The sequence below is a fragment of the Pristis pectinata genome, chromosome 3, assembly GCF_009764475.1.
Source record: "Pristis pectinata isolate sPriPec2 chromosome 3, sPriPec2.1.pri, whole genome shotgun sequence".
Taxonomy (NCBI): Eukaryota; Metazoa; Chordata; class Chondrichthyes; order Rhinopristiformes; family Pristidae; genus Pristis; species Pristis pectinata.
The window spans coordinates 54,485,350-54,498,370 of NC_067407.1; the positions used below are offsets into that span (position 1 = coordinate 54,485,350).

The 13,021-nt window shown below is 42.3% G+C and overlaps 1 protein-coding gene across 9 annotated transcripts in view; it reads left to right on the top strand.

The window, feature by feature from the left end:
* The window catches only part of LOC127568774 (eIF-2-alpha kinase GCN2-like), a 69,262-nt gene that overhangs the window by 30,070 nt on the left and 26,171 nt on the right, over positions 1–13,021 (top strand). For all 9 annotated transcript variants that reach the window (XR_007956065.1, XM_052012926.1, XM_052012923.1 and 6 more), the window contains exons 10-16: positions 2,106–2,204; positions 2,463–2,540; positions 4,474–4,719; positions 5,295–5,379; positions 9,036–9,157; positions 10,124–10,173; positions 11,618–11,771. Coding sequence is in view for 8 of the 9 variants with exons in the window: in XM_052012926.1 (XP_051868886.1) it covers positions 2,106–2,204; positions 2,463–2,540; positions 4,474–4,719; positions 5,295–5,379; positions 9,036–9,157; positions 10,124–10,173; positions 11,618–11,771 (834 nt within the window). In the remaining variant the exon portion in view is untranslated. The remainder of the gene's footprint in view (positions 1–2,105; positions 2,205–2,462; positions 2,541–4,473; positions 4,720–5,294; positions 5,380–9,035; positions 9,158–10,123; positions 10,174–11,617; positions 11,772–13,021) is intronic.

Below are 13,021 nucleotides of genomic sequence, written 5' to 3' on the forward strand. Positions count from 1 at the left end.
GTAGCGGCTTTACCAGCTGCCCCTCAGTGCCTACCCCCCCCCACCCCCCTCCCCCATGAGGAAAAGAAAAAAATACCTGAAGAAGGAAGCTGAATGCTGGAGAAGTGGGACACAAACTATTCATTATTTGAACTTCTTGAATTAACCGTTGAGTCTGGATGACTGTAATGTTCCAACTTACAAGATGGTGTGTTGTTGTTCTAGCTTACCTTAGGCTCGATTAGGAAAGTGTAGGATGCTGGAGACAGATGTGTCAGTGGGAGTGGGATGGAGAATTAAAGTGACAGACAACTGGAAGCTTAGGGTCATGCTTGCAGCCTAAACAGAAGTGTTCTGCAAAGCCTGAGTGCTAGTTATTGAGTTGCCCGTCACTTTAATTCTGGCAGGATAAATTCAGGACCAGAGTATGCTGATGTTATCAGTAAAGAAAGTGAGCATCCACAAAACTGCAGAACACTATAACAAGGATCTGACCTTTTCAACCAGAGTGTTTGTTCTTAATATCAGCTATTCAGGGACCTGAGCTTAGCATTTTCATGGCATGTTCATTTTAATGTTCATGATCCATGACATGCTCAGGAGTAACCACATAAAGATTTTATCTCTGTCCATACCTTTAATAGAATGGTCATTATCTCAAATTCTTTTCACAGTTAAATTATACTCAGGACAGATTTTCTGAGTGAAAGAAGGGAACAGAAAGATTGATGTTTGTTTGCTCTAGAAACAGATCTCGCTCATTTACATAGGTGTGTCTGTATTGCAAGCATGAGAATATTTGTGAAAGCTGATAGACCAGATAAATCAACAGATTTTAGCACCAGATGCTTTTGTATCTCATCCATTAATATTAATAGACCAAATAGTGTAGGCCATTGATTTCCCAGCATGCACACTTGAGGACATCCTTGGGAAAACACTTGATTGTGAAGAGGTCCCTTCTTCTGAAGCAGTGAAACAGTGCTCAGACGTTCAAACTTTGGAGCGAAGATAGGGAGTAAGATCCAAGGGTCCATCCTGCATCGGATCTTAAGTATAAGTAAATAAACATGCAGCATTCAGGTTGGTGTTTTTGAAAGGTTGATGCATTTACAGTTTGAAGTTGCAGCAACAGTACCATATGTGAATGCATATGAACTTGGAATTTTAGCATTCACTTTGTGTTGCGATGTGAGGACCTCCATTATATAATGCATAATTTCCCCACCTACTTAATACAATCAGCTAGCCTTACCTGATGCTACAGGTCCTTGGCTATTGGGGTATGGCATCAAATCCAGATGTCATTTAAAGTCAAGGGGACTGACTGGAGCTTCAATATGTAGGACGTCTTGGTCCCAAACAAAGAAACCCTCTCTTACTTCAAAACATCTCCAAATTAGCTTTACAAACAAAAGCAGTCTGTCTTTTTGACCTGCTCATAGTGTGTTTATAACCAGCAAAAAATTATGAACACTTTTAGGAACTACCTTCCAGCTGGGCTGCCCATTCCAGATCCAGAGCTTGCTGTGTTCAATTAAGATAAGATTTCTTTATTAGTCACACGTACATCGAAACACACAGTGCAATACATCTTTTGCATAGTGTGTTCTGGGGGTAGCCCGCAAGTGTCGCCACGCTTCTGGCGTCAACATAGCATGCCCACAACTTCCTAACCCCTACGCCTTTGGAATGTGGGAGGAAACCAGAGCACCCAGAGGAAACCCACACAGACACGGGGAGAACGTAGAAACTCCTTACAGACAGCAGCTGGAATTGAACCTGGGTCGCTGGGTGCTGTAAAGCGTTACTCTAATCGCTACACTACCGTGCATGGTGAGCACATTGCTTGCTGGACCCCAATCCAGTGGCTCGCTACCAGGACCAAGTAACTTACCTGGTAACGTGATCTTTTGACATGCTATTGCTCGGTAGGAATGTGCATGCTTACTGTGTTGTGTACTGTAATTTGTATCAACATAAAAAGTTATCATTTGAAGTGAAACAGTGAGATTGCTTTATTTCAATCTAGAACATATTGTTAACAGGAATATCTGCATTTTGTGTTGGACACAGAGGAATTACTGTGAAGCTAATGCTCTGATTTGTGTGCCTTCTTCCTTCAGAAGGCCGATATGTACAGCTTTGGGATGGTAATTCTGGACATGCTGTTTCAATGCACAGCTCAAGAACGTCAGAAGTGGCGGGATAGGATTCAGCAATGCGTAAGAATTTTCCTTCACCCTAATTAGTGACGAAAATAGCCTTGTACCCAAACAAGATTTGGTTTGATTTCTCCATTCCCATGGATAGGACTTTTCTTACCAGGAATATGTGGACAATAAATGGAAACTTGTGCATCTTTAAAAGTGGAGCAATAGCAACAAAAGTGAACTGATCTGCTATTATTAAAAATTCCTGATTCAGTTTAAATTTAAAAGAGAGTTCAAAATGTGCTTTTGACATCTCCGCATTTTTTTCAGACCTCACGGTGCTACATACACAAGCTTTTTGTTGACAAAACAAAGAATTTCCTATTGCGGCCAGAATTCTTGAGCTTGGTGAGTGACTGAAGATATTTAAAGATTTGGCACAAGCAGCAGGTTCTTTTCAATGTATTTGTCCATGCAGCATGGACACTGCTGACATTTATTGTTCATCCTTGTCTGCCTCACCTGAGGAGGCAATGACAAGTCAACTGGAGTCACAGGTAGATCAGACTGGATAAGGATGGCAGGTGTCGTTTACACAAGCATAGTGAACCAAATGTTTGTTGCAACATCTAAATACTTCCATGGTTACCATAATTATACCAGCTGTTTAATTTTAAAACTTAACTTTTCATTTGGCTCTCAATCTGAATCAATCCATCAAATTTGATTATTGATTAAAGTTGCCCGGAACTGCTCCCGATCATGGTCTGTACTATAATGTGTGAAGTGAAGTGAAGCAACGAGATTGTGTTATTTAAACCTAGAATACATAGTTAAGAGAGAGACTTGCTCTAATGCCTCACGAGGGGCATAGATAGGGTGAATGTGCACAGTGTTTTTCCCAGTGCTGGGGAATCAAGAACTAGAAGGCATAGGTTTGGGGTGAGAGGGGAAAGATTTAATAAGAACCTGAGGGGCAACTTTTTCACCCAGAGGGTGGTCAGTATATGGAATGAGCTGCCAAAGGAAGTGGTTAAGGCAGGTACATTAACAACTTTTGAAAGGAACTTGGACAGGTACATGGATAGAAAAGGTTTAGAGGGACATGGTCCAAATGTGGGCAAATAGGACTAGCTCAGATGGGGATCTTAGTGGGCATGGACAAGTTGGGCCAAAGGGCCTGTTTCCGTGCTGTATGACTCTGACTCTATATTCTGAAATAGTGCTGTAATTTTGAAATGTAGTCACTGTTGTAATGAATTCAGTGGAGCAGCCAATTTACTCACAGTAAAAGTTTGCAATCAACACTGGGATGGTGACCGATTAGCCTGATTTTTAGCTGGTGTTGGTTAAGGGAAAAATATTGGCCAAGACACTGGGGTAAATCTCGTCTGAAAGCAGAAGAGAAAGGAACATGTGGAGGCCACATGCCTTCAAGCCTGCTCTGCAATAAGATCATGACTGATCTGATCTCAGTCTCATCTCTACTTTCCTGCCTATTTCTCCCAGATTCCTTGATTTCAGTCCAATAAACTGTCCTCCTCACCCTTGATTTAACCTCTACAGCTCTGTGGGGCAGAGATCTCCAATGATACATGATTCCTTAGAATGTAGAACAGTACAGCACAGGAACAGGTCCGTCGGCCCACGAGGTTTTGCGGAACTAAGTAAGCTAATAACATATAATCCCTTCTGCCTGCACATGGTCCATATCCCTCCATTTCCTGCATAAGGGCCTCTGAAATGCCTTTTTTGTATCTGCCTCCACCAGCACCCAGGCAGTGTTTTCCAGGCACCCACAACTCTCTGTAAGAAGAACCTACCTCTTACATCTCCTTTGAACTTACCACTCCTTACCTTAACTGCATGACCCCTAGTATTAGACATTCCAACTTGGGAAAAAGATACTGGCTATCTACTCTATGCATGTAATAATTCTATAAACTTCTATCAGGTCTCCTCTCAGCCTCAGCCACTCCAGAGAAAACAACACTAGTTTGCCCAACCTCTCCTTATAGCACATGCCCTCTAACCCAGGCAGCATCCTGGTAAACCTCTTCTGCACCCTCTCCATAGCCTCCACATCCTTCCTGTAATGGGGCAACCAGAACTGAATGCAGTCCTTTAACAGAAGAAACTCATCTCTGTTTTAAATGGGTGGCCCCTTCTCCTGCTACCATGTTATCTAGTTCTAGATATCCCCCTCTAGAGGAAACATCTGGTCTTCAAAAATTGCAGTAGAGCTGTATAAGAGATAGCCACCAGATTGCTTGATTCTGACTTCCAATGTACTTCATAGCACTAGTTAATCAGTAATGACAAATGTCTTTTCCCTTACCAGCTGCAGACATGTGGAGAGTTGTTGCAAGATGACCCTCTAAAGCGGCCCAGTGCTGAAGAGATCCTTCACAGTAAGGACATGGGACTGCTGCCTGAGGAAAGAACCAGACTAGAAGAGATACTGAATCAAACTCTTTCATCCCCAGATAAAGACACACACAAAGAAACAATCAGGTTGATTTTTGAGCGGCTTGTTGGGAAAGTCTCCAAGGATCAACAGTTGGCTTACTATTGTGCACTCAGTGAGGTATTCTCCATTACCTTATTGTATGATTGAAGATTTTTATTTACAACCATTCCTTCATAGACAACAGGGATCTGTTCTTGGAAAATGTCTTATTAAACAAACTTTGTAAAATTGAAAAGGGTGGGTGAAATGTATCATGTGCATTTTTGTACACTGTATTCCTACATGCTAAAAGCAATACACAATTTATCAAACCAACAAGTAGTTTTGTGGATTGAAGACAAGTACCCTGAAGAGTCAATAGCATCATTCCAAAAATTCATAAAGCAAATGCTTGTAAATCAAGAAGGTACTGTATTTTTGAATCATACAAATTACAGCACAGGATAAAAACAAGCCTGGGCTGGTTTTAATATATTCAACTTGACCTATGTAATTCCATTTCCCCATCCTTTTCTGCTGACATGCTTTAATTGGCCTACTTTAAAAATACGTTCAAATTCAAGTAAGATTTTGAAAATATTTTACTCACCATGAGATCAAGGGGCAATGGCTTTTGATTTAAGCAGAACACAAAACTGCTTCTGCATCAAATTGCTGCTCACATAGCTGTGTTTCATTTTTATTTGCTTCAGATTATGGACCTGGTCTTCACCATCTCATCATCCAGGCCATGGCGATCTGTTGAAAGAGAGCTGAAACGAATATTTCAGAAGCATGGTATGTGGTCTGGTGCACCTGCTGATATATTGAAAGGGGCAGCATCTTTGGAAAAATTGCTTGGCAGACTCCTTGGTTACTGGTGGGAAGGGAGCAGCATGTGTATTTTGTTGCAATGATCTTTCCTGAAACTGAGTGGATAATGCGCTTCGACTGATTTCATGTTAACACAATTGAGATTTCTTTTTCATTAAGGCACTGCACCTATCATTTTGTGAGTTTGAGATTTCTCTTTCATGTCTTCAGGATCAATGATTAGCAAATGTAATCTTCAGTCAACTGACAATTAGGTCCATCAGTCCTTGTGGCAAGTATTAGCTTGTTATGCTGCGTACAAGTTGTATCATTACTTCAGGATACGTACACAATGGGTCACAATATTTGTCTCGGACCTTCATTTTCATACTTTCCAAACGTTTACCTTAATAATAGAGAAAACTATTTTATAAACATCCCTCCTGAGTGGGATTGCTTTTAGCTCACCTAGCCTAAAGAGAATGATAATCTGAAAGCAAAATACCGCTGGAAATCTGAAATAACAATAAAAAGTGCTGGGGTACTCAGCAGGTCAGGCAGCATCTGTGGAGAGAGAAACTCTAATTATAAATAGAGTTAAATAGAGTAAATAGCTGGTATCTTTTTCCCAAGGTCAAAATGTATAATATTAGAGGGCATGCATTTAAAGTGAGAGGGAATAAGTTCAAAGGAGATGTGCAGGGCAAGTTTTTTACATAGAGAGTGGTGGGTACCTGGAATGTGCTGCCAGGGGTGGTGGTGGAGCCATTTCAGAGGCTCTTAGATAGGCACATGAATGTGCAGAGAATGGATGGATATGGACAGAAAGGATTAGTTAGGCGTTTAATTACTAGTTTAATTAGTTTGGCACAACATCGTGTTCTTGTGTTGTACTGTTCTATTTGTATGTCTTAGTCCAATAACCTCTCATTAGCTGCACTCCAATGAAAGACATTCGACCTGTAAAGGTCGCCCTGTTTCCCTGTATGGATGTGGCATAACCTGCTGAATATTTCCAGCATTTTCTATTTTTATTTTGGTAAGGTGAGTGCCTGGCAGAGGTTAATATCCATCCGAATCTTTTACATGTCCTGAGGCCCCCTAGTTCTCACCTGATGACCTCTCATCCTCACCAGCTTTGAGGTTGGCAAAGCTTCCCCCGTAGGAAAGCAGGAGATCATTTCAACAGACTGGCCGATTCTACCCAATGACGTTGTGCTTGCCCGTGATGTGATTGTTGAGAAGAGTTGTGGGGTCCTGGACAGTGCCCACACCACCAGTGAAATCCAGCAATGCTCAGCACAGGAACTGAGAGAGCCAAATTCGTGGTCAGTGGCTCTCAGTATCTGTGCAGTTTGCTCTGTCACTGTGATTCTTTGGCAGCTGTGCTGACTGGGAAGGAATTTCTCGGCACGTATACGGGGGAGCTGGAAGCAGATCTCGAGTTTCCCTTGTCCTAGACTTCCCATTGCCTCCCCTCGCTGGCACCTGTTTGGGAAAGCCCTCAGTACTAATGCCAAGACCCAGTCCTTCATGTTCCTGGCATCAACCGGATCCCACCATCAATCAACTCCTGCCTGCATCTTGTCACAGCTCTGCCAGCAATGATGCACACTATTGCCAACTATCCAGAGGTGGTCCTTGGGTTAAAACTAGCCTGGACTGCTCTCCCTTTACAATGGCTGGGTACTGCTGTCTGCTTTGGGCAATCCACCCACCAGCAACGTCCCATTGAAACTGGGACCCTCGCACAGCCAGGGTGTAAATGATGCAAATTCATTTATTGCAGGTGATAATTGCTAGGTAAACTTAACCTTAAGATATCTTTATTAGTCACATGTACATCGAAACACATAGTGAAATGCATCTTTTGCGTAGAGTGTTCTGCGGGCAGCCCGCAAGTGTCGCCACGCTTCCGGTGCCAACATAGCATGCCCTCAGCTTCCTAACCCATACGTCTTTGGAATGTGGGAGGAAACCGGAGCACCTGGAGGAAACCCACGCAGACATGGGGAGAACGAACAAACTCCTTACAGACAGTGGCCGGAATTGAACCCGAGTCGCTAGCGCTGTAAAGCATTACGCTAACTGCTACACTACCGTGCCTGCCCATAACTTGTATGCTTCAGTGGGCTGACAACCACAGAGATGTATGCAGAAATCACAGTGGTGGGTTTATGTTTGTGGAGCTGTTTGTTTATTAAGTGTAAGGATAGGCCCTCCTGGTTCCTGTAGAATCCAACAACACTGCTACTCTTTGTAAAGGTCCTAGTTTAAAAAAATGTTTTACACTGATTAAAATAACAATACTGAGTTCAGTAAGAGGCAGGGGGGATATGGGGGTGCAGCCCAACACCCCTACAACAATCCAAAACAATTATATAGCACTCATTCAGTGACACATGCACTCATTTGCATGCTTACTAATTTTAAGGATACCTGATAAAGCCAGGAACTTTAGATGCCTGGTATGGGAAAGGAATAGCAGTGATGTTGAATCCTGCAGGAACTGGGAATGCATGGTCTTATACTTAAAAACCAAGCAGTGGTACTCCCAGAGCGATGACACTCCCTCCAGTCATCTGCAGGCAGCTACATAAAAAAGGTAGCCAAGCGTCTGAATGTGCATTGTTCTTGCACGCTAACTATGCCAGATACTGCTTACTTATTTAAGATCTATCGATGTCTTCTACTGTGAAGGTATAAGCCATGTTATTACTCTCTCTGTTCTCTTTCACTGGTGTTTGCAGTTCAGACTTGATTTGAGGAGAAGAAGCAGTCAAGTGATCACTTTGTGGAATTCATTTGTTCGTAGTAACTGCTTTGCAGCTTGGGCTTAAGTCCTGCTTATGTTTTCTAATGAGCAAATGTACTTGATGGGCAGGACAAAACCAGCTAGTCCATCAATCCTGCCTCACACTTCAGAGCATAAGGACATAGAGGATAGAAAAACTAATTAATTCAATTTAGGTTGTCGTGGTGGTTGCTAGTTACAAGTTGCATGCTTTTCTTTTATAAATCTTTTTTCCAGGCACTAATCAAACTCTCTCTTCAGTCACCATACAGATGTGTCCGTTGGAATTTCTGCTCACCTTGTTGTAAATGTCAAGCTATTTATTTGTCCTTTCATGTGGTGTTTGTGCTTCTGGGATCTGTTTCCATAGATTCCCAGGCTGTAGTTCCATAACAAGAAGTTATCCAAGCTACTGATTTCCTTTCTCAACTGTGTGCTGACCAGAGGTACTCACAGAGTTACACAGCACAGAAACAGGCCCTTCGGCCCACCATGTCCATGCAACCATCTAGTCTAATCCCAATTACCAGCTCTTGAAATGTAGCCTTTTGTGCCTTGCTGATGCAAGTGCTCCTCTGGATATTTATTTAATGTTCTCAGAGTACCTGCCTCTACCAACCAATTAGACAGTGTGTTCCAGATTCTAATCATGCTCTGGGTAAAAAAGTTCTTGCTCAAGTCTCCTCTAAACCTCTTACCTCTTACCCTGAACCTATCCCCCCTAGATTTAGACACCTCTGCTGTGGGGATACTTTTCTTACCATCTACCCTGTCAACACCCCTCATAGTTTTGTATATCTCTGTCAGTGAAGTTTGCCTGAGAGAGTTGCATTTGCATCTGTTGCAGGTGCTGTTCCTGTGGATATTCCTGAAATTATTCCATTCAGTGTGGGGACATCCTGCCGCTGTGACATCACAACAATGCTGTCTAGTGATGGGTACATTTATGAAATGACTCTGGATCACAAGGTATGTTTTGCATAATACAGCACTGGCAATTATGTATTATGATACCCTACACTGGAAGATGAATGCATTGCATAGTATCTCTCAGGTCTTCCCAGGGCCATGCACTACACACAGTGAAGTACTACAAAGTGTCAGTACTGTTGTAATATAGAAAACTTGCACTCAGCAAGCTGCCACAGAGATTATTTGATAATAGGAAGATCTCAAGTTCAAGTTTATTGTCATGGGCATACATACCTAGGGTATAAATGCCATGACGATTAGCTTTTTGCAGCAGCAGCACAGTATGTTATAAATATGACAAACATAAATTACATAAATTAGCATAAATTATATGTAACTCGCACGACACAATAAAAATAGCATCACAAATTTGTGATGGAGGGACGCGGGAAGCTTAATATTCCGGTTTTCATAATGATAAACAAAATGGAGAGACATGAGGGAGGGCAAGGAAGAAAATTAACAAAGTGATGCTAAAAATGCAAACTTAGGAAAGGATGAACAGTCTCATGATTAGGAATAGCCGAGGAGAGACCTAACAGGGGTCTTTTGCATTAAGAAAGGTTTTGATAGATTAATACCAGAGAGAATGTTTCCATTGGTGGGGAAGAGCAAAAGTAACCATCAGAACAAAACCAGCAGAAAGCCCAGTGGAAAGTAAAACGAAACTTCTTTACAACTAGAGAGATGAGGACGTAGAACTGGCTATTGTGAGAAAATTATGTATTTTAAGGTTGTAACAGCATATGAGGGAAGAAGGAACGAAGGTGAACTCAGATGGAATTAGAGGAGGACAGATGGGAGAAAGGAGGGATCCTAACTGCTGGCATGGATTACATGGGCCAAATGGCTTGTTTCTGTCCTGTACTTTCTGGAGAACCTTATCTGAAATAATGAAATTGAACCTTCCAAATCCCCGCCTGCTTTTCCTATTTGACAGCCTCTGCCTCCCTCTGCTTACAGGTGCCCCTTGTACGTTTTGTTCATAAAAACAACATAAGCGAAATGAAAAGGTAAGTCGAGTCTGTGCATTGATGGTTTTAACAGAAGATCAGGGAGGTGGGCAGCTCTGTGCCATGTTACTGCTTCTTAGTGCAGTGGCAATCAGGAAAGAATTGTTCTATTGCAAATTGCTTTTGTCTTGGTTACTGGGATCTGAAAGCCTTCAGAAGCAGTTTTTTCACATTTCTATCAGTTCTTGTCTAAATGCTCTACAAGGTATATTTTTTAGATACTTATTAATAACGTGCATTGAAACACACAGTGAAATGCATCTTTTTGCGTTACTGAGAACGTGCTGGGGGCAGCCCACAAGTGTTGCCACGCTTCCGGCACCAACATAGCATGCCCACAACTTCCTAACCCGTACGTCTTTGGAATGTGGGAGGAAACTGGAGCACCTGGAGGAAACCCACGCAGACACACAAGGAGAACATATACACTCCTTACAGACAGCGGCAGGAATTGAACCCGGGTCACTGGCACTGTAATAATGTTACGCTAACCGCTACACTGCCGTGCACCCATCCATTTATTACCATCCATTCATGAGAGCATGGTCTTCAGTGAGCTGGGGATTAGTTTGAATGAATGCTCTGTGCCGGAGAATTGTCCTGAGCAATCCCTACGTCACTTGCATGCACTTGCTTAAGTGAGCATTCTCAATGATAATTCACTTAAGTGATATTGGCCTCATTTTTAGGAAGGTGGTGGTGAATCCAGCATCTAAATGAGCTCTGGGAAACAAAGGCAGGGGCAACCTAAATGGCAGGGCATCATTGTCTTGAAGCTTCCTGGAATCCCACTCTACAATAGCTGGACAGCAGACATGACTGAGAGATTGACTGCATCCCTGGCAATTGGTGAGATGGAGACAAGGTGGGGAAAGGTTTCCATGGGGTTTCCAGGTCCGTTGGAGATCAGGGAAAATCCTTGACCAGGGAGACCCAGGAAGGCTTTCTAGTGAAACATTCTTGCACCTGCTGGCCCAAAAGGCGTTCCACCAGTCCTTTTTTTTTAAAGAAAAACCTTGGCCCGTTCTGACCAGTGGGCACTTCATGCCACTGTTTTGCTGCCTGGCCATATGGGAAATCGGGCCTTTCCTGCCTTTCATGAGAGCCTCATCAATGGCCCCTTTCTATGCCATAAGAGTTCAGGTGACTGGGAAAACATTGGGTTAGACCTGGGAAATAAAGCTTTCCGTTTCTAATTCCCTCTCATGCACTATTCTTGCTGTTGTAAGGGTTTTAAAATTGCTGCTATAATTATTCGACTTTGGAGCAGTCTGGTGCCATGATTTTATTTTGCTTAACATTATCATAGTTATAATGAACCACAACATACTTGGTTACTAAACGTATTGCATGCAAATACATTCTTGCCTTCTATCTTTATGAAAACAAAGTTAAGTCTGAACTGTGCACTTCCTGAATAAATATGTCACATTTGGTTCTAAAGGTACTGTGTGAAGAAAAGGTTTCTTCCGAATGGACTTCCTTATCAAATGCACTGTGCATTTGATATCATCGATCATGAGCAGGACTCCATCTTCGCTGTTGCAGAGTTAATTCAAATTGTGTCTGAGGTTGTGAGCAAGTATCCTTTAGCTGGGGTAAGGATGTAACTCGGGTAGCAATGTTAATTAGAATTATAAAGTATTGCACTGTCCATTAATTGTTGAGCTGGAACTTGGTGAAAAAAATTGTTGGTTATGCATTGAACTGCTGGCATTTATTCTTTGCATGTGCTAGAAGCTGAGGAATACTTTTGTGGAAATCCCAGGCTGAGCCCTGCCAGTAACGTCCAGCCTTGTGTTCTGATACTGGACTCATGGCCAGAGACCAGAACGGAGCACATACTTTCTGCAGCTCCCTGGAAGTTACACCGGGGAATCTGCCTGCTCAACCTGTTAGATTAGAGCTGGTGGAGGAGGAGTCAAGAGATCCAGTTGAAGGGAGAGGAGTGGCTGTGAGGGAGAAGGGTAAATGTAAGGTGATTTACATTTTTGATCTGGGGGGGTGGGGAGGGAGCTTGCTAAGAAATTGACATCCGTAGATCTTGAATAGGGAAACTTGTGTTAGGTATTTACACCAGAGGGGAACAAGGGCAGTTCTGGTTCATTATTTGACTGTAAATACCCTCAAGTTTTGCAGGTATTCTGGATAATTTACTTCAAAGTTCCCATCCTGATCTGTAATTTTACCATGGGATCTCCCTCCACTCTCCGTTCATCATCCTATTTGCTGCTTGCTGTTTCTGATGTCATTGAAAAAAATATCCCAATATAAATGTACTGAGCATAAGGAAAAATGCCAATTCTGCACCATTATATACAATATGTCTTTATATAATGAGTGGTCAAAAAGTGTTGCCATACCATGTCAGGTCATACTTAAGACAAGGTAGTTGGTATTGCCATGAAGCCAAGTCTAAATGGTGAAACATTTGCCTATGTGAAAGCAATACCAAAAATTCTTCAGAATCTTAGTTCTAATATTACTGCCAGCAACAGCTAATGCAAGTTTGTGACTGTAAAGAGGGCATTGTGTTAGCTTGGTCACATGGAGGAAATCAGGTTGAACATTAAAACAGCAGAGGAAAAATGAGAATTGAGTTAGGAGGGGCGATGAGGTAGAACAAGAATAGTTTGGCACCAAATACAATGCCTTGATGCACATTAACAGTGAAAGGATTGTCAGTGGAAACTAGATGAAGCTCTGTTGATGGAGGTAAAGGGCATGGCAGAAGTACCAGATGAATACTTCTCGGGTGGATGTGAAAGATCCAAGGAATAAGAATTTTCCAAAGCTACAGGGGGTGGAAAGATTGTCACAATGCTGGATGAGGTAAAAATAGAACTTG